Below are 21,749 nucleotides of genomic sequence, written 5' to 3' on the forward strand. Positions count from 1 at the left end.
CTTCATGCTACTAACACCTGCTGCACTGATTTCCTTTCAATAATGGGCCCCTCAGAGCTGTTTCCCCTTCCATCCACTGAATCCTTTGGCTGAAAAATCCACTTTATTGAACAACAGCACTTAGTGAATACTTTACACTGTGTTGTACCAGTGTTGTTAAGGATTGGCGCTTCCTGCAGTTTCTTTGAACTGTGTTTTATAAACAAACACGTCCCAACTAATGCTCTGTATTGCAAGTATGTCTAAATTAATTTCTTAGCCAATTGATGAGTTTGATTCACTTGGTATTGAACGAAGAAAAAAAACAATAAAATGAATCAACTTCAATTCTCCATTTGAAATAGTTTTGTTTTAAAAAATGGTCACAATTGCTTATTTTCCCTGATATCAAGGTCACCATTATAGAACCAGCCCTGGCATCTTAATTTGATGCTTTATTGCAGATTTGCCTTAGTGCTGCTATTTGAAGTACCGCTAGTATTCAGCATCTTATCAGAGGCGCAGCAGGTTCAATGTTATTATTTAGGGTGGTTACTTCCCTGGGATACTTTTGGCACTCTAGACAGCAGCATTCTGTTGGAGGTGTGGCAGATTATCGTGGGCCCAGCACTCCACTGTATGACTGTAGTGCAGGGGTGGGAAATTATTTGGGCTGATGGGCCACTTAACAAGTTTTGGTGAGCTGTTGAGGGCTGCACCCCAATGTTCTCGTCAAATTGTGTAGCTGCTAATCATGTAGACGTCTGGAGATCCTGCACAGGCTGCTCAGTGGCTTTTAAATTAACTGCTGTGTAATTAGTACAGTAATGAGGACAATTACGTTGCTCACCAATTGCCTAATGAGCAGAGGGTGTTAAATTAGTGAATAGTGAATAAATCTGTTAACTAATTTACTAATTATTGATTAGTATAAATAATCAGTGTTAAATAAATAAATTTGAAATAATTAAGATGCTAATTAGCAAACACATCAGTTTTGCATTCATTAGCTTGGCAGGAGTTAATAGCCAGTTATCAGGTATCATCCATTAGTCGCCCCATCATTGGGGGGGCAGGCTTGGGGTGGGGTGGTGGTGTGGGGAGCAGGCCTGGGCTGTATGGGTGCAGGCTTGGAATGGGGTGGGGTAGGCTTGGAATGGGGTGGGGTGGGCCTGGGCTGAGTGGGGGCGGGCTTGGACTGGGGTGGGGTGTGGGGGATAACCTGGGTTAAGTAGGGGCGGGCCTACGCCCTCCTCACTGCTACACTCATTGCTCTCCATCGGTTTAGGGACTGCGCTCACATCAGTAAATGCGCTCACATCAGTAAATGCCCTCACCCTGGGGGCCGTGGCCCAATCCACAACTCCCGGCCACCTTCTGTCCATCTCAGCTGTCAGTCTCCCTATGTTCGCCTCCCATCTCTAAGGTCCATTGCTCTGTTGACACACCTGCTGCCTCAGAGATAATGACCTGCCTCCTGACGTTACATGGGGTGAACTCCAATCCCAGGACTTGCTGCTGAAGTGGCGGGTGTTCGGCCTTGAAGCTAGGCCTTGGCGGGCCGGACAGAATCCATTGGCGGGCCGCGGGGGGGTATTTTTCCTGCCACTGCTGTAGTGCATGCCCTTTTGACCTAGTGCTCGCACTGTAGTATTGTTACTGTACTAAAGGTACAGCACAATGTAGTGTATAAATGTAGTACATATCCTGCTATAATGGCACACGACAGAACGTAACGGGAACTTAATTTTTTTCCCATTTTGATTTTGCATGCAGTAGACAACATTGGCTGGGGGAAATCGTCACAAGTTGCTAACACGTTGCAGGTGTAGTCGATCAGCGTGCTGCTACAGGAGGGCGACGGCTGCGAAGCCAGGCCGCTTGTGGGCAGTGTGGGCTCGCACAGCAGGAGGGGCGAAGGAGTGGCAAGAGTCTATAGAGGGAAGTGATCGGGGCCAGGAGAGGCGTGAGTTTGGGGCTCAGAAGAGGCAGCACGGGCCAGCCCACACTGCGATATGTATGCGCACTAGGTCCATGCAGCAGAGCTGATCTCCAGTCGTCTTGGGTAATCCTTGCCACTGGACCAAGACCTAGCTCTGTCAAGCCCGTGTGGTGGCTGCTGTGCAACGGCCAACACACGTTAAAAAAAATCCACGCACAGGCATCTTCTGCCCTTCAAGATGTAATTCGGGATCTGAAATATTAGGTCCTTCATTGAAATACCCGTGAACTCATCCCTTTTTGGCGTGGAAGCAAGTCAGCCTCGCTTCGAGGGATTGCCTATGATGATGATGATGATGATGAAGATGCAGGTCTAGTCACTGGAGTGGCCTTTAATTTATTCCACCTGTCACCTCATGGATGTGGTTCTCACATAAAGGCAACAGTTTCATGACTTGAAAATATCAGATTTATACATGAATTTCAGCATCCATCGTAACATTAAACAAGATTTTTACACTCCTCACAAGGCCCTGTTAAATTGAGCAACAGCACTCCAGGGAAGATATAGATTGGAATGTGTGACTGCAGTGCTCACCCTCCTGCATAGTGCTGCTATTTGGGGTGCTAGTATGGACAGGTGCTCACCCTCCTGCACAATGTCTACTATTGGGTACTTGCATGGACCGGTGCTCACCCTCTTATCCTCGAGGCTCAGTTGACTCATCAGCATATTCATGTTATCTGTACTCCAATCCCAGGACTTGCTGCTGAAGTACTCCAGCAGCATCATGGATTTGTGAAGTCTGTTGAAGATCTTCATCATTCTGCAATTGCATGTACAATTAAGTAAAGCCTTGTATTCAGTTACCCAATTCTTATATCAGTAATTATTAGTTACAGAGTTGCTTTGATTTGAAAGCTCATTGTATGTCATTGAATTGATTGTATTTCACTGATATTGAGAGTTCATCATTTTAAACATTGATAGTTTTACATCTGAGTTATTTTACCATTTGCAGATTCTGTAATTTATTAAATTCAGTTCATGGGGGGAGGCGAACATTTCATTGAAAATTCATTATAAGCATCTGAAGTGCCTTTATTCCTGTAGGTTGCATTGTGATAGGTATGTTTTTATTAAAGGTATCATATCATAACCTATGTCACACACAATTGATGCTATTTTACAAAGAAAGTATATCATCTTATGATTGACAATCCAGCCACCAGATTCCCATAACTGATTCCCCCTCCCTTTTTTCTAATTTATGTTAAAAATAAGGGTTTAAATACAATTAAAAATTCAAAACAATTACATACAATAATGATTAAGTGTATCCACTAAATTGTCTTGTGTCATTAAATACCTTCAGTAAAGTTTTTACTTGAAAATATTAGTCTCTTCCAAAAGCCTGAGTTTGACCTTGATATTTCTACCCAGAGCTGTGACTCCATGAACTGAATCTCAGCATATGCAGTGTACTTAATTTCCCATCATTGCCATTCAGTTATATTGGTGGGATATTCAAACAGTTTCAAAAGTATTTTAAAAAGTAATGGACAAATTGCAAAATCTTTATTCAGGTAAGGTTTATATTACTTTTTTTTTTAAAGAGGCTGTGCACTTTTTTTTTTAAGTTGTGTGTATGTGAAAAATATAGATATAGCTTTTATTTCACTTCTATTAACGTCAGTAAATGCATTCTCAGAGTTATTTCCTGCTTGTAATTGAGTTATTTTTCCAAAAAATGGTTAAATTTTGAAGTAATTTGAAGAGCCTTTATTATGTTGACAGAAAATATAAGCATTCTAGGTACTAACAACTGTCAAACACAGAAACAGGGAGTATGGGAGATCCACTGGTGCAGTGGTTCACTCAAAGCCTCCTTGATTAAGTGCAACATCCCCACCGGCACCTGGGAATCCATGGTCCAAGATCACCCTAAGTGGAGGAAGAGCATCCGGGAGGGCGCTGAGCACCTTGAGTCTCGTCGCCAAGAGCAGGCAGAAATCAAGCGCAGACAGCGGAAGGAGCGTGCGGAAAACCAGACTCCCCACTCACCCTTTACTTCAATGACTGTCTGTCTCACCTGTGACAGAGACTGTAATTCCCATATTGGACTGTACAGTCACCTGAAAACTCACTTTTAGAGTGGAAGCAAGTCTTCCGCGATTTTGAGGGACTGTCTATGATGATGGGATGGTTCACAAACTGGGGTCCACGAAAAATGTGTAGGATAAAAAAGATTGACGTGATAATAGACCAATCAGAGTCGGGACAAGCGGCCACTAAGATGCCTTGTCAATCAAAGGATGCCATCCAATGGGACTGAATCAGAGCCGGGGTCACGCTATGTTCACACAGGTATTGGTTGGAGTGTGGAGAGAGAGAGAGAAAGCCGGTGTGCGCGTGAGGCAGTGTTGGCGGTTTGTGTTTGAACGCAACACGTGGATGGAGACCCCAGAGACAACGAGGGGGAGCAGGGTGAGGAGATAAGACACTGAGACTTTGCCTGGTGAACAGCACTGAGCACCAGAGAGAGAGGCCGTGACTTAAAGCTTCATCTCTTGTTTTCACAGTGACATTATTACGTGCGTTAAATCAGTTGTCAAAATTCTCCATGTGTCCATGTTTTCTTTGCGCTTTTGATTTCTCCTTAGGTCCACCCCGTGCATGCAATTTCACTCCCCCACCCTTTCTCAGCTCTTCGATTTTCTTAATTTTTTTTCACTTGAGTTATGTTTTGATAATTGCATGGGGCTTCTATTATCATGTCGCACAAATTGCCGCTTCTCACGGTTGTGGCATTTGTGAATGCAATGTTGTTCCTGGAGAACCAGATCCAGAAGCTGCAGGAATCCCTGGGAAAACTGGGTGGGTCCAGACATGGTAGGCGTTTGTGGGATAAAACCCCATTCTACCCAGAGCCTTGTAGTAATATAGACTGGAACCTGGTAATATGTATCTAATATATATTAAAAACTAATTTCCTAATCCCAAACCATCCCCTTAGTGGTACATTATTAATAAAGCAGCTGTACTTAACAAATCTTGTCCTTGTTTGTAACATTTATATTTTGGTGTTGTTCCTAAAGCAGCAGCTGGCAAGGGCTCATCATAGACGGTCCCTCAAACGAGGATGACTTGCTTCCACAAGAGTTCACAGATGTTTCAATGAAGGACCCAATGTTCCAGTCCTGAACTCCAATTGAAGGGGTGGAGGATGCCTGTGCGTGGATTTTTTTAACGTGTGGTGACCGTTGCACATCAGCCACCACACGGGCTTGACAGAGCTAGGCCTTTATCCAGTGGCAAGGATTAACTCGGACGACTGGAGACCTGCTCTGCTGCACGACCTAGTGTGCACACATATTGCAGTATGGGCTGGCCTGTGCTGCCCCGGGCCCTCGGCTCTTCTGGGCCCCCTACGCTCATTTGCAGCTCCTCCGCAACAAAACACTCGCCGCACCTCCGCTCCTGCTATGCTGGATGGTTACAACCATGGCAGCAAAGCCTAAAATTTAGAAAAGTGCTTTTTTGTCTTTAGAGTCAGTGTGTGCATGTGCCATTTGAGTGGAAAAAACACTGATCCAGATAGGGCTTTTTACAATTGCTGTGCAACTGAATTGTATTAAACAAAATCATTAATGCAGATATTCCATAAGGGAATTTACAAGAGTGGGAAAGTTGCAATTACTATAATATTTAGTATTTCTTTTAGATTGTGGGGGGGGGGGGGGGTCCGTGATTACTAATTAATTTTAAAAGGGGTCCTTCAACCAAAAAAGTTTGAGAACCACAGCACTCGTAAATATATGTGTAAATAAATACATATATCAGTAGATATGATCCTGTTAAAGCAGCATTGTCTTTGTTCCGGAGAGGGGGAAGATATGGAACAAAGCAGCTTCATTTTTACTATGGACTGAAGCCTTTTCGATTGTAACACTAAATCCCATGTTTGTAGAAAAACAATTTGCTCAATACTTGAAAAAGAGAGAGTCTTTTCAATACAGAGAGGTCCTAACATGTCAGAACAAAATTGCAAGGGTCTACTTACCGTGGTTTTTGCCCTGTTAGCCTGAGATAAAGATCGTAAAGCAAAGCAGGGGCTTTGTGACTGACAGCAATCCAATACTGATTAATCAAGTAGTTCGATGTAATATTTGCATTGGGTCTTCTAAAGGCCTGATCCAGGGGGTTCCTCTTAAACGTGGAAATGACATGGTACTCTAGAAAGAGGGGGCAGAGATTCAATTAATTTTGCCATTGCCTGGTTAATTAAATAACTTTGCCAGGTGATAAAAGGCTTGGTTTCTATTCAGAACAATGCAGGGAGGAAATTCAGTTTTCAGGGGTGTGTGTTCTTGTCCACTGTAACTCTGGTGAGCATGATGTCCTACAGAAATGCTGTGTATTCAATCATATAAACATATTAAAAGGTAGATCTGTATAGACCATAAACTGGAAAGAATATTTGCATAAATGATAGATAGCAGATAGATTCCGTAGGGAACTTCACAACCTCACAATGTTTGAAATGGAGAATTTTAAATATACTGGACCCACTCGCCTTACCATAACTCCTGACACACCATCATCTCGAAGATGGATGAGTCACACTGTTTATGGCTTTGTTTTTAAAGAACCAATATTTAAAACAAACACCTCAGCCCTGAAATTCTGGAAATTCCCCCTTTAACCACCTGTTTCTGTGAAAAAGCCCCAATTTTTAAAACCTTTCTTCATAATTTTGGCTTTTCAAACAAAATGTCAGGCATGGAGAATCGCATGTAGGTGGAGGAGCCCACACGATTTTCTGTCTTTTAATTTAAATGAATGGAAAGTCAGTCCGGTTACAAGTGATCCTTTGCACCTCATTTTTCTCTATGCATTCTGTCCAGGCAATAAAGTCCCTCGAAGCTTACTCAGAATGAGGAAACATTCTGTATAGCTTGCAACAATTCTGTCCGTTTCTGTTGCACTGATAGATGAATGGCAAATTATGCTGTGTGGTAGAAAGCTGAAAGGCAGAGGTCACACACGGTATTACTTCCACCCATCTTAACTCAGCAGTTATTATATTACTCTGCGGTCTTGCAGAACATGTTAATAATCCTGTAGTTTTGGGTTAAACCATAGGCACCAGTCTTCAAAATGTTGATTTGCAAATAGTGATAATCTAATCAAATCAACTGCAACTTGCTTAGGAAAATAAATAGTATATCCAGTGTTTATTTGAATGGAAATTAGCATCCATTAAACTAAGTACTATAGTCATAGACCAATTATTGTTTGTTAATATTCTCCAGGGATTGTATTGCTATTACTGAGAAACCTAACTGATGGGTTAAGCTTGATGAAATAAATCAGCACCAAGAATGAAAAAAGCAGGGGAGAAGGGGTGTCTCGTCCAGATGGCCTTCCAAATGATTCCATGGGTCTTTGGCTCCACTATTCTATCTGAAAGTTTACTGTACATCTTGAACATTCTGTACCTGAAGAAGAATTTCCTGATATCAGTCTTAAAATTACATTTTACGAGTCTGAATCTGTGTTCACTAGTTCTACTTTCACGGTTTAATTTTAACGAATATTCCAGTTTGACGCTTTGTATACACTTAACAATCTTATATAACTCAGATGTCACGTCTCCAGAGTGACAAGTCACAATCTATCTAGTCTTTCCTTATAACTCAGCCCCCAGATAGTGGGGAATAGCTTTGTGGCCCTTCTCCGCACTTTCTCCAGTACTTTAATGTCTCTCTTGTTTTGTGGCGACCAGAAGTGGACACATTATTCATGGTGCGGTCTGACCATCACTACTATACAGTTTGAACATTACCTCCTTAATTATATTCTACTGTTTTGGCTGCATTGTTCAACATCCTATTAACTATGTTGATTGTTGCTCCACATTGTTTGGATATATTTACCATCAAATCTACTAAGGCTCCTAGATCTATTTCAACTTCAATCTTAACTATTTCAGCATTAGTCATGGAATATGTGTGTCACCTATTCCTCTTTCCTATCTGCTGGTGTTTTGCCAACTTACATATTTTTTCGAACTCATTCTGTCATTTCTAAGCTGCCTCTGCCAATTCCATTGCCCCTCCCAGCTTGGTATCAAATGCAAATTTGACCACCTTGCACTGACTTTCTGAATCTAGGTAGTTTCCTCGATCACCATGTGCTAATCCCACCACATGCATTATGATAGAGGAAAAACTGGGCACAAATTTTCAAAAAGTGAATCTTCTCAATTTAAAAAATATCTCCAGTATTCATCATCATCATAGGCAGTCCCTCGGAGTCGAGGATGACTTGCTTCCACACTAATAATGAGTTCTCAGGTGACACAAGATTCCAATGCGGGACCTACAATCTCTCACATGGGTGGGGCAAACGGTGGTTGAAGGAACAGGTGGGTAGGGTGCCTGGGTTGCCGTGCACTCCTTCCGCTGTCGACGCTTGGCTTCAGCTTGCTCTCGGTAAAGAGACTCGAGGTGTGCAGCGCCTTCCTGGATGTTTTTACTGCACGATAAGGGAGTCAAGGGTTATGGGGAGCGGGCAGGGAACTGGAGCTGAGCCCTTGATCAGATCAGCCATGATCTTATTGAATGGTGGAGCAGGCTCGAAGGGCCAAATGGCCTACTCCTGCTCCTATTTCTTATGTTCTTATGTTCTCCATCCCCACATCTATCGGTCATTGTGTTTTTAAAAAGATTCAGAAAGGCTACTATATCTCAGCAACATACAAATAATTTCTTTTGACCACACTCACATGAAGCAAACTCCCAATTAAATTTGTTGAAAGTGTAACTTTTAAACAAAATTCTAATTTCCCCCCACAAGGTATATGGAGTTATATTTTCCACTTCTTTTGCATGCTTAACGCCCACTTAATGTCCACTTTACCGCTATAATGACGTATAAAGCCCATATAATCGGCCAGTTAACCACAAAATGGAAACTGTCAGGCATTTTTCGGAAACTAATCACCGAGCGTTACTTTCCCCATGTGCGTAATGCCGGGAAAAAATAATCTCGCCCGCCCACTTCTTTAGGGCGCATTCAGTGTTGTGTATTTGTAAAGCATGCACTCCCATGTTCCACCACCAGGGAGCTCATCCCCTGAAGAACCAAGGGATCACAGCATCCCTTGGGAGCACTGTATATAAGCCGGCCCCTAAGGCCTGTTCCTCACTCTGGAGTGTCTTAATAAAGACTGAGGTCACTGTTACTTTAACCTCCCTGTGTGCAGCCTCATCTGTGTTCGGAACACAATAACTGGCGACGAGAATACGAATCCAACGCAAAGATACAGCAAACTGTGGGCATCCTGGAGAAGTTCTCGGAGGGTGAGGACTGGGAAGCCTATGTCGAATGGCTAGACTAGTACTTTGTAGCCAACGAGCTGGACAGAGAAGGAAGCACTGCAAAAAGGAGAGCGGTCCTCCTCACAGTCTGCGGGGCACCGACATACAGCCTCATGAAGAATCTTCTGGCTCCGGTGAAACCCACAGATAAGTCGTATGTGCACACTGGTTCGGGAGCATCTTAACCCGAGGGAGAGCATGCTGATGGCGAAGTATCGGTTCTACACGTGCCAGCGATCTGAAGGTCAGGAAGTGGCGAGCTACGTCGCCGAGCTAAGGCGACTTGCAGGACAATGTGATTTTGATGGCGACCTGGAGCAAATGCTCAGAGACCTTTTTTGTTGGGCATTGGCCACGAGACCATCCTACGAAAACTTTTGACTGTAGAGACACCGACCCTCAATAAGGCCATTGCGATAGCACAGGCGTTTATGTCCACCAGTGATGACACCAAACAAATCTCTCAGCACACAAGTGCTAGCAATGTTCATAAATTAACTGGAACTGTGTTTGCGAGCAGAAATGTACAGGGCAGAACCCACGAGTCTGCAACTGCCAACAGGCCTCAGGTGACCCAGATGACGCAGAGTCCCCAACAAAGGATGAATACAAGGCAATTCACACCTTGTTGGCATTGTGGAGGCTTCCGTTCAGCCTATTCATGCCGCTTCAAAGGATATGTTTGCAAGAGCTGTGGAACAATGGGGTACCTCCAACGAGCTTGCAAACGAGCTGCAAGCTCTGCAAAACCTGGTAACCACCACATGGCAGAGGAAGATCAGTCCATGGTGGTTCAAAGCAATTTCAAGCCTCTGAGGAAGCAGATGCTGAAGTACATGGGGTGCACACATTTTCGATGAAATGTTCACCTATAATGCTAAACGTAAAATTGAATGGCTTACCCGTAGCCATGGAACTGGACACTGGCGCTAGCCAATCCATCATGAGTAAAAAGATGTTTGAGAGACTGTGGTGCAACAGGGCATTCAGATCAGTCCTGAGCCCCATCCACACGAAACTGAGAACGTACACCAAAGAGCTTATCACTGTCCTGGGCAGCGCCATGGTCAAGGTCACATACGAGGGCACGGTGCACGAACTGCCACTCTGGATTGTCCCAGGCGATGGCCCCACACTGCTTGGAAGGAGCTGGCTGGGCAAAATCCGCTGGAACTGGGATGACATCCGAGCGCTATCACATGTCAATGAGGCCTCATGTACCTAGGTTCTTAACAAATTTCCTTCCCTTTTTGAGCCAGGAATTGGAAACTTTTCCGGGGTGAAGGTACGGATACACTTGGTCCCAGAGGCACGACCCATTCACCACAAGGCGCGAGCGGTACCTCACATGATGAGGGATAGAGTGGAAATTGAGCTGGACAGGCTGCAACGCGAGGGCATCATCTCCCCAGTGGAATTTAGCGAGTGGGCCAGCCCGATTGTTCCAGTACTCAAAAGTGATGTCAGGATTTGCGGCGATTATAAAGTAACTATTAATCGTTTCTCGCTACAGGACCAATACCCACTACCTAAGGCAGACGACCTATTTGCGACATTGGCAGGAGGCAAGATGTTCACCAAGCTCGACCTGACTTTGGCCTACATGACGCAGGAGCTGGAGGAGTCTTCGAAAGGCCTCACCTGCATCAACACGCACAAGGGACTGTTCATCTACAACAGATGCCCATTTGGAATTCGGTCGGCTGCAGCGATCTTCCAGAGAAACACGGAGAGCCAACTCAAGTCGGTACCACACACGGTGGTCTTTCAGGACGACATATTGGTCATGGGTCGGGACCAAAACCTGGAGGAGGTCCTCCAGCGACTGGATCGCGTAGGGCTGCGGCTGAAGAGGTCGAAATGCATCTTCGTGGCAACAGAAGTGGAGTTTTTGGGGAGAAAGATCGCGGCAGATGGCATTTGGCCCACAGACGCCAAGACAGAGGCGATCAGGAACGTGCCCAGGCCACAGAACGTCACGGAGCTGTGGTCGTTCCTGGGACTCCTCAATTATTTTGGTAACTTCCTACGGGGGTTAAGCACGCTCTTAGAGCCCCTACATGTGTTATTGCTCAAAGGTGAGAACTGGGTATGGGGAAAAATCAAGTAATTGCTTTTGAGAAAGTCAGAAACATTTTATGCTCCAACAAGCTGCCTATATTGTATAACCTGTGTAAAAGACTTGTGCGAGCATGTGACGCGTCGTCATACGGAGTCGGGTGTATATTAAAACAAGCTAACGTTGCGGGGAAGTTGCAACCTGTCGCCTATGCTTCCAGGAGCTTGTCTAAGGCCGAGAGGGCCTACAGCATGATTGCGAAAGAGGCATTAGTGTGTGTGTTCGGAGTAAAGAAAATGCATCAGTACCTGTTTGGCCTCAAATTTGAGCTAGAAATCGATCACAAGCCCCTCACATCCCTGTTCGCTGAAAACAAGGGGATAAATACTAATGCCTCAGCCCGCATACAAAGGTGGGCACTCGTGCTATCAGCATATAACTATACCATCTGCCACAGGCCAGGCACCGAGAACTGTGCGGATGCTCTCAGTTGGCTACCATTGTCCACCACGGGGGTGGAAATGGCGCAGCCTGCAAACTTGTTGATGGTGGCGCAGCCCGCAGACTTGTTGATGGTCATGGAAGCGTTTGAAAATGATAAATCACCTGTCACGGCCTGCCAGATTAGGACTTGGACCAGCCAAGATCCTCTGCTGTCCCTAGTAAAAAAAACTGTTTACTACATGGGAGCTGGGCCAGCATCCCCGTTGAAATGCAAGAGCCAATCAAGCTGTTCCAGTGGCGAATGGACGAGCTGTGCATTCAGGCAGACTGCCTGTTGTGGGGTAACCGCATAGTACTACCAAAAAATGGCAGGGAGACGTTCATCTCGGATCTCCACAGCACACACCCAGGTATAGTAATGATGAAAGCGATAGCCAGATCCCACGTGTGGTGGCCCGGTATTGACTCTGACTTAGAGTCCTGTGTATGGCAATGCAGCATGTGTGCTCAGTTGAGCAACGCGCCCAGAGAGACACCACTAAGTTTGTGGTCCTGACCCTCCAGACCATGGTCAAGGATCCATGTCTACGATGTGAGCCCGTTTCTCGGTAAAATGTTCCTGGTGGTGGTGGATGCTTTTTCAAAATGGATTGAATGTGAAATAATGTCGGGAAGCACCGCCACCACCACCATTGAAAGCCTGAGGGCCATGTTTGCCACCCACGGCCTGCCTGATATATTGGCCAGTGACAACGGGCCATGTTTCACCAGTGCCGAATTTAAAGAATTCATGACCTTTAATGGGATCAAACATGTCACCTCGGCCCCGTTTAAACCAGCCTCCAATGGGCAGGCAGAGTGGGCAGTACAAACCATCAAACAGAGCCTTAAACGAGTCACAGAAGGCTCACTCCAAACCCACCTGTCCCAAGTACTGCTCAGCTACCGCACGAGACCCCACTCGCTCACAGGGGTGCTCCTGGCTGAGCTACTCATGAGAAGGACAATTAAAACCAGACTCTTGCTGGTTCACCCCAACCTGCATGATCAGTTAGAGAGCAGACAGCAGCAACAAAATGTAAACGATGGTCGCACCATTGTGTCACAGGAAATTGATCTGAATGACCCTGTGTATGTGCTAAACTATGGACATGGTCCCAAGTGGATCGTGAGCACGGTGCTAGCTAAAGAAGGGAATAGGGTGTTTGTAGTCAAACTAGACAATGGACAAATTTGCAGAAAGCACCTGGACCAAATGAGGCTGCGGTTCACAGACTGCCCTGAACAATCCACAGCAGACGCCAGCTTTTTCGAGCCCACAACACACACCCAAAGGATCAACGACACCACGCCGGACCAGGAAATCGAACCCATCACGCCCAACAGCCCAGCAAGGCCAGGCTCACCTAGCAGCCCTGCAGGGCCAACAACACGCCAGCCCAGCGAGGGCAGCCAACACACCAGAACAGACATTTGTACCGAGGCGGTCCACCAGGGAAAGAAAGGTTCCTGACCGCCTCACTTTGTAAATAGTTTTCATTTTAACTTTGGGGGATTGGAGTGATGTTGTGTATCTGTAAAGCATGCGCTCCCATGTTCCGCCACCAGGGAGCTCATCCCCTGAAGTCCCAAGGGATCCCAGCATCCCTTGGGAGCACTGTATATAAGCCGGTCCCTAAGGCCTGTTCATCACTCTGGAGTGTCTTATTAAAGACTGAGGTCACTGTTACTTTAACCTCCCTGTGTGCAGCCTCACCTGTGTTAGGAACACAATAATCAGAATGGTCGAAATCAACGTCCATAATATCGCCCAGCGTTACTTTCTGCACACAATTAACACCGAGATTCAATATCGCCCGCCCAATTTTTTTTGTCCTAAAGATCACATTTGCCGAAACTAGCAGCCATGAGATCGCCCAGCGTCACTTTCACCACCTCGCACACACATCGCCCACAATATCGCTCACCCAAAAAAATGGCCAGTAAAAGTGGAACTAACTGGAACTAATCACAGCGTTATGGACGCCATGTTCTACATCACATGTCGCATCCTTTAAAAGGCTGCTGTGCTTCAATCTCAGAATTCGGATGTACTCTGGAGTTCGTTGGAGTTGATGTGAACATCTCTAAAAACATCGTGACCATACTGTGAGCGATTGGAATTGAAGAGGTGTCTTCGTCGGAATATTCATTGTTTGTGACCAATTGGTGGAAAACAGAGAGCTATTGCAATGGGGCCTGTCCTTTCTCACACTCTCTTGATGACCAATTACATGCTGCAGACTCAAGATGGCCAATGGTACGCTCCATCGCATTATGTGCCCGATGTAAGACGTGCCAGACTGATGAGGAGGACCAGACGTTACACCCCCCGTAAGTACAGGGACAAGCGGTCTTACCTCGACTTGCCCGACACCTCAGAGACTGCGCTTCCACAAAGAGGTTATCACTGAGGTATGCCAGCTCATAAGGACAGATCTGCAGATTGTCAACACCATCAGTACTGCACTGTCCATCAAGGTCAAAGTCACTGCAGCACTGTTGTTCTACACGTCGGATTTTTTTCAGGCCTCAGCTGGCGACATTTGCGGTCTGTCTCAGCATGCTACACATTGCTACATTGGACAGGTCACTGAAGCCCTGTAAGCATGCAGGAGGGACTTGATCAGCTTCCCTATGACCAGGGAGGCTCAGAGTGAGAGGGCTCTAGGATTCTCCAGAATTGCAAACTTCCCCAAGGTGCAGGGAGCAATACACTGTATGCACATCGCAATGCAGGCACCTTTTCAGGATGCAGAGGTTTTCAGGAACCGCAAGGGATTCCACTCCCTGAATGTCCAACTCGTTGTCGAACACCAGCAATTATAATTGCAGTGAATGCTAAATTTCCGGCCAGCATCCATGATGCTCATATCCTGCGTGAGAGCACTGTATCTGACTTGTTTAACAATGAGCCACAAGGTCAATGCTAGATGCTTGGTGACAAAGGATATGGCCTCGCCACCTGGCTGATGACCCCCCCTGTGTGACACCCACACCGAAGCCAAGAGGCGATACAACGAGAGCCACAGAGCGACTCACAATGTCTTAGAGAAAACCATTGGATTGCTTAAACAGCGCTTTAGATGCCTGGACCACTCAGGAGGCGAGCTCCAATACCACCCTGAGCAGGTAGCTAAATTCGTGTGGTGTGCTCCATGCTGCACAACTTGGCTATCACGAGGGGACAAGAATTGCCTGATGAGTCTGACAGTCCATCTCACCAGAGAGAGGAAGAGGAGGATGAGGAGGCGGACGCTGACATCGGGCCAGACAACCAGGCTGATGCTGAAGCCATGCCCCCGCCCCCCAGTAGACCGCATGAAAGGGCCCATGGTGGCATGATAGCTGCAAGAGCCTTACGTCAGGAGTTCATCAATGATCGCTTTGCCTGAAAGAATGTTGGTGTTATTTACAAGGCTGACACACAGCTGGGTGTGCAGGTCATATATCAATGGTGGGCATCACTTGGTGACAGTTAAAGTTTAAGTTGATTGAAGTTAAGTGTCATTATACTCTTTGATGTTAAGGAATCACCAGCGTGTAACGGTGCAGCTATCTGAGCCAATGTGCAACAAGGTTTTGTTAAATAAAAAACATTTAAACCGAACAGTTGTCTGAAATCATCAGTATTTCTGTAAAAACCAACCCTTCTGCCCCCGCCCCCACCCCCCCCTAACCCTTCCCCGTCCCCTCCTGACTCCAAGCCGCCTGGCCGAAGAACTCCTCAGGTGATGCTTCATTGAGGGAGGCGGACGACGGCCGAACCGCTGCTTGGACGGATACGGGAGAGGACATAGAAACATAGAAAATAGGTGCAGGAGTAGGCCATTTGGCCCTTCGAGCCTGCACCACCATTCAACATGATCGTGGCTGATCATGCAACTTCAGTACCCCATTCCTGCTTTCGCTCCATACCCCTTGATCCCTTGAGCCGTGGGAACGTGCTCCAAGCCAGCAGTGTTGCTCCTGGCACTCATTTGTGGTTGGGGTGCAGTGCCGCGCTCCGGGACCACTGGGAGCCCTCCGCCACCCTGGCTACCAGCTCCAGGGCCTCCTCCATCCCTTCTATGTTATATATTATTTGCTTGACAAAAACTCGGTGCCAACTATGTTCTTGGTGCTTAGTAGGCTTTTTGCTGCTAGTGAATCTCCCTCATGCCTCCTGCAACAGCCAAACAAGCACACACCACAGCCACACACGCTTTCAGTCCCTCTCTGTCTCCTCTTCTGCGCATGCCATGATGACCTTTGACCCCCTGAATCATGGGAATTGAGCGTTGCCATGCCGTTGCTAAGGATGGCAACACTTTACGGCAGAAGGTCAGCGAGATTTAATGCTACCGCCCATTTCATATCGCTCGCGGTAATGCCCAATTTCAAAAATGGAGACTAGGTGCTTTGAGAATGGGCGAGAAGCCGGCGATCTGAAAACCCATTTTTACCGCCCACGCCGGAAATAACGGCCATTTTTGGGCTATATGCACAAAAGTGTAAAATCTAGCCCATTGTCTCCTACTTCAGCTGAAAGGGGCAGAACACTCCTTGCTGTGGACAGACCCATGATGCCCTCCTCCCACATGGTGCTCTGCTACTGGCTGATGAGACTCATGGACAATGGAAGTTCTTATAATCTCTCCCTCGTTGAATCCCCCATCGTCACAAATGTACTCTGCCTAATGAAATTGCATGAAACAGCATAACAATTGTCACTGCAGTTTAAACAAATTGGCAGTTGCACGGATATTCCATTTTAAGTTATGTTGGTCCCGGCATAACTGGAGTAGACAGAGGCTGAAACTACTCTGCCGGCTGCTACTTCTGGCATTTTCCACAGGTAATGATGCTGGGTGCTTTTAAATTCCTAAAGGAGTCAACGTCCTAGCTCTGCAATTTGTAGATTTTTTGGAAAGAATTCTTCCCCTCTTTGGCAACCCCAAACACCATGGCCATGCATCTGAAGACAGACTCTCGCTCCCCTTCAGGCAAACTCCCAATGGAGGTTCGGGAGCCAGTCTGAAAAATGCAAATGCTGACAAGGGCCATAAAATCGACCGAGGTCAGCGGAGCATCATTGCAGCAGGTGAAAGTTTCGTCCTACAAAAGATGCATCAGGATTAGGGTTCCCAACACTTCTGGAATGAAACATAGAAACATAGAAATTAGATGCAGGAGCAGGCCATTCGGCCCTTCAAGCCTGCACAACCATTCAATAAGATCATGGCTGATCATTCAACCTCAGTACCCCTTTCCTGCTTTCTCTCCATACCCCTTAATGCCTTTGGCCGCAAGGGCCATATCTAACTCCCTTTTGAATATATCTAACAAACTGGCCTCAGCAACTTTCTGCGGTAGAAAATTCCACAGGTTAATCACTCTCTGAGTGAAGAAGTTGCTCCTCATCTCGGTCCTAAATGGCTTACCCCTTATTCTTAGACTGTGACCCCTGGTTCTGGAACTCCCCAGTAACGGGAACATTCTTCCTGCCTCTAACGTGTCCAATCCCGTCAGAATTTTATATGTTTCTAGGAGATCTCCTCTCATTCTTCTAAACTCCAGTGGATACAAGTCCAGTTGATCCAGTCTCTCCTCATATGTCAGTCCTGTCATCCCGGGACTCAATCTGGTGAACCTTCGCTGTGCTCCCTCAATAGCAAGAACATCCTTCCTCAGATTAGGAGACCAAAACTGAACACAATATTCCAGGTGTGGCTTCACCAAGGCTCTGTACAACTGCAGTAAGACCTCCCTGCTCCTATACTCAAATCCTCTAGCTATGAAGGCCAACATGCCATTTGCCTTCTTCACCGCCTGCTGTACCTGCCTGCCAAACTTCAATGACTGATGTACCACGACACCCAGGTCTCGTTGCACCTCCCCTTTTCCTAATCTGTTGCCATTCAGATAATATTCTGTCTTCCTGTTCTTGCCACCAAAGTGAATAACCTCACATTTATCCACATTGTACTGCATCTGCCATGCATTTGCACACTTACCTAACCTGTCCAAGTCACCCTGCAGCCTCTTAGCAGCCTCCTCACAGCTCACACCACCACCCAGCTTAGTGTCATCTGCAAACTTAGAGATATTACATTCAATTCCTTCATCTAAATCATTGATGTATATTGTAAATAGCTGGGGTCCCAGCATTGAACCCTGCGGCACCACACTGGTCATTGCCTGCCATTCTGAAAAGGACCCGTTTATTCTGACTCTCTGCTTCCTGTCTGCTAACCAGTTCTCTATCCATGTCAGTACATTACCCCCAATACCATGTGCTTTAATTTTGCACACTAATCTCTTGTGTGGGACCTTGTCAAAAGCCTTTTGAAAGTCCAAATACACCACATCCACTGGTTCTCCCTTGTCCACTCTACTAGTTACATCCTCAAAAAATTCTAGGAGATTTGTCAAGCATTATTTCCCTTTCATAAATCCATGCTGACTTGGACTGATCCTATCACTGCTTTCCAAATGCGCTGCTATTTCATCTTTAACAATTGATTCCAACATTTTCCCCACCACCGATGTCAGGCTAACTGGTCTATAATTCCCTGTTTTCTCTCCCCCTTCTTTTTTAAAAAGTGGCATTACATTAGCTACCCTCCAGTCCATAGGAACTGATCCAGAGTCAATAGAATGTTGGAAAATAATCACCAATGCATCCACTATTTTTAGCGCCACTTCCTTGAGTCCTCTGGGATGCAGCCTATCAGACCCTGGGGATTTATCGGCCTTCAATCCCATCAATTACCCTAACACAATTTCCTGACTAATAAGGATTTCCTTCAGTTCCTCCTTCTCACTAGACCCTCAAACCTCTAATATTTCCAGAAGGTTATTTGTGTCATCCTTACTGAAGACAGATCTAAAGTATTTGTTCAATTGGTCTGCCATTATAAATTCTCCTGATTCTGACTGCAAGGGACCTACATTGGTCTTTACTAATCTTTTTCTCTTCACATATCTATAGATGCTTTTGCAGTCAGTTTTTATGTTCCTGCAAGCTTCCTCTCATACTCTATTTCTCCCCTCCTAATTAAACCCTTTGTCCTCCTCTGCTGAATTCTAAATTTTCCCAGTCCTCGGGTTTGCTGCTTTTTCTGGCCAATTTATATGCCTCTTCCTTGGATTTAACACTATCCCTAATTTCCCTTGTTAGCCACGGTTGAGCCACCTTCCCCGTTTTATTTTTACTCCATGCAGGGATGTACAATTGTTGAAGTTCATCCATGTAATCTATTAATGTCTGCCATTGCCTATCCACTGTCAACCCTTTAAGTATCATTTGCCAGTCTATCCTAGCCAATTCACATCCCATACCATTGAAGTTACCTTTCCTTAATTTCAGGACCCTGGTCTCTGAATTAATACTGTCACTCACCATCTTAATAAAGAATTTTACCATGTTATGGTCACTCTTCCCCAGGGGGCCTCGCACAACAAGATTGCTAATTAGTCCTCTCTCATTGCACAACACCCAGTTCTAGGATAGCCAGCTCTCTTGTTGGTTCCTCGACCTATTGGTCCAGAAAGCCATCCCTAATACACTCTAGGAAATCCTCCTCCACCGCATTGCTACCAGCTTGGCTAGCCCAATCTATATGTAGATTAAAGTCACCCATGATAACTGCTGTACCTTTATTGCACGCATCCCTAATTTCCTGTTTGATGCCATCCCCAACCTCACGACTACTGTTGATGGTCTGTACACAACTCACACTAGCGTTTTCTGCCCCTTGGTATTCCGCAGCTCTACCCATACAGATTCCACATCATCCAAGCTAATGTCCTTCCTTACTATTGTGTTAATTTCCTCTTTAACCAGCAACGCTACCCCACCTCCTTTTCCTTTCTGTCTATCCTTCCTGGATGTTGAGTTCCCAGCCTTGGTCACCCTGGAGCCCCGTAATCCCAATTATATCATAATCGTTAATAGCTGCCTGCACAGTTAATTCATCCACTTTATTACGAATACTCCTCACATTGAGACACAAAGCCTTCAGGCTTGTCTTTTTAGCACCCTTTGTCACTTTAGAATTTTGCTGTAATGTGGCCCTTTTTGATTTTTGCCTTGGGCTTCTCTGCCCTCCACTTTTACTATTCTCCTTTCTATCTTTTGCTTCTGCCCCCATTTTATTTCCCTCTGTCTCCCTGCATAGGTTCCCATCCCCCTGCCATATTAGTTTAACCTCTCCCCAACAGCACTAGCAAACACTCCCCCTAGGACATTGGTTCCGGTCCTGCCCAGGTGCAGACCGTCCAGGAGTTTCCTGGAATTGGATTTTCCTCCTGAGTGCTACCTCCAGCAGCTCAGGAGATCAGCAATTTAAATTTCCCATCTTTAGGATCCACCAGTGTTTTAAATCGATCCTTGACAAAATATGCGGCCAAAGCTGCACTGTATTGGAGTGCACTGGAGTCACTCAGGGCATCTCTGGCAACACCAGCATTTATTGCCCATCCCTAATTGTCCTTGAGAAGGTGGTGGTGAGCCCCATTCTTGAACGCTTCCACTCCCTGTCGCCATGTTACTCTCTGAGTGCTGTTAGGGAGGGAGATCCAGGATTTTGATGCACGGACTGCTTCATTATCTGAAGAATTGGGAATGGCACTGCAATCATCAGTGAACATCCCCACTTCTGACCCTTGGATGGAAGGAAGGTCATTGATGAAGCAGCTGAAGATGGTTGGGCCGAGGACACTGCCCTAAGGATCTCCTGCAGTGGTGACCTGGGGCTGAGATGATTGACCTCCAAAAACCACAACCATATTCCTTTGTGCTAGGTATGACTCCAGCCATTGGAGAGTTTTCCCCATGATTCCCATTGATTTCAATTTTACTAGGGCTCGTTGATGCCACATTTGGTCAAATGCTGCCTTGAAGTCAAGGGCAGTCACTCTCACCTCACCTCTGGAATTCAGCTCTTCTGTTCATGATTGGAGCAAGGCTGTAATGAGGTCTGGAGCCAAATGGTCCTGGGGGAACCTAAACTGAGCATCGGTGAGCAGATTATTGGTAAGTAAGTGCCGCTTGATAGCACTGTCAACGACACCTTCCATCATTTTGCTGATGTTTGAGAGTAGACTGATGGGGCAGTAATTGGCTGGATTGGATTTGTCCTGCCTTTTGTCGACAGGACATAGCTGGGCAATTTTCCACTTTGTCAGGTAGATCATTATCATAGGCAGTCCTTGCTTCCACTCGAAAAGTGAGTTCTCAGGTGACTGTACAATCTAATATGGGAATTGTCAGGTAGATACTCGTGTTGTAGATGTACTGGAACAGTATGACTAGAGGTCCAGTTAGTTCTGGAGCACAAGTCTTCAGCATGGCAGCCGGGATGCTATTGGGGCCCATAGCCTTTGCTGCATTCAGTGTGCTCAGTCATTTCTTGATATTACATGGAGTAAATCGAATTGGCTGAAGACTGGCTTCTGTGATGGTGGGGACTTCAGGAAGAGGCTGAGATGGATCATCCACTTGGCACTTCTGGCTGAAAATGGTTGCAAACACTTCAGCCTTGTCTTTTGCACTCACGTGCTAGGCTGCACCATCATTAAGGATGGGGATGTTCATGGAGCCTCCTCCTCCCGTTGGTTGTTTGATTGTCCACCACCATTCACGACTGGATATGGCAGGGCTGCAGGGCTTTGATCTGATCCATTGTTGTGGGATTGCTTAGCTTCGCAGTTCAGCATACATGTCGTCCTGTGTTGTAGCTTCAGTAGGTTGGCACCTCATTTTTAGGCACGCCTGGCATGCTCTTCTACACTCCTCATTGAACCAGGTTCCCCTGGCTTCATGGTAACGGTAGAGTGAGGAATATGCCGGGCCATGAGATTCCAGATTGTGATGGAAAACAATTCTGCTGCTGCTGATGGCCCACAACGTCTCATA

The 21,749-nt window shown here is 46.0% G+C and overlaps 1 protein-coding gene across 7 annotated transcripts in view; it reads right to left on the reverse strand.

Moving 5' to 3' along the window:
- LOC139281467 (fatty acyl-CoA reductase 1) overlaps nt 1–21,749 on the reverse strand; it is a 271,288-nt gene that overhangs the window by 12,884 nt on the left and 236,655 nt on the right. For all 7 annotated transcript variants that reach the window (XM_070901633.1, XM_070901634.1, XM_070901636.1 and 4 more), the window contains 2 exons: nt 5,985–6,156; nt 2,618–2,747 (listed from right to left, as the gene is read on the reverse strand). In XM_070901633.1, coding sequence (XP_070757734.1) covers nt 2,618–2,747; nt 5,985–6,156 — 302 coding nt within the window. The remainder of the gene's footprint in view (nt 1–2,617; nt 2,748–5,984; nt 6,157–21,749) is intronic.

This window comes from Pristiophorus japonicus, chromosome 15, assembly GCF_044704955.1.
Source record: "Pristiophorus japonicus isolate sPriJap1 chromosome 15, sPriJap1.hap1, whole genome shotgun sequence".
In the NCBI taxonomy this organism is placed as follows: domain Eukaryota; kingdom Metazoa; phylum Chordata; class Chondrichthyes; family Pristiophoridae; genus Pristiophorus; species Pristiophorus japonicus.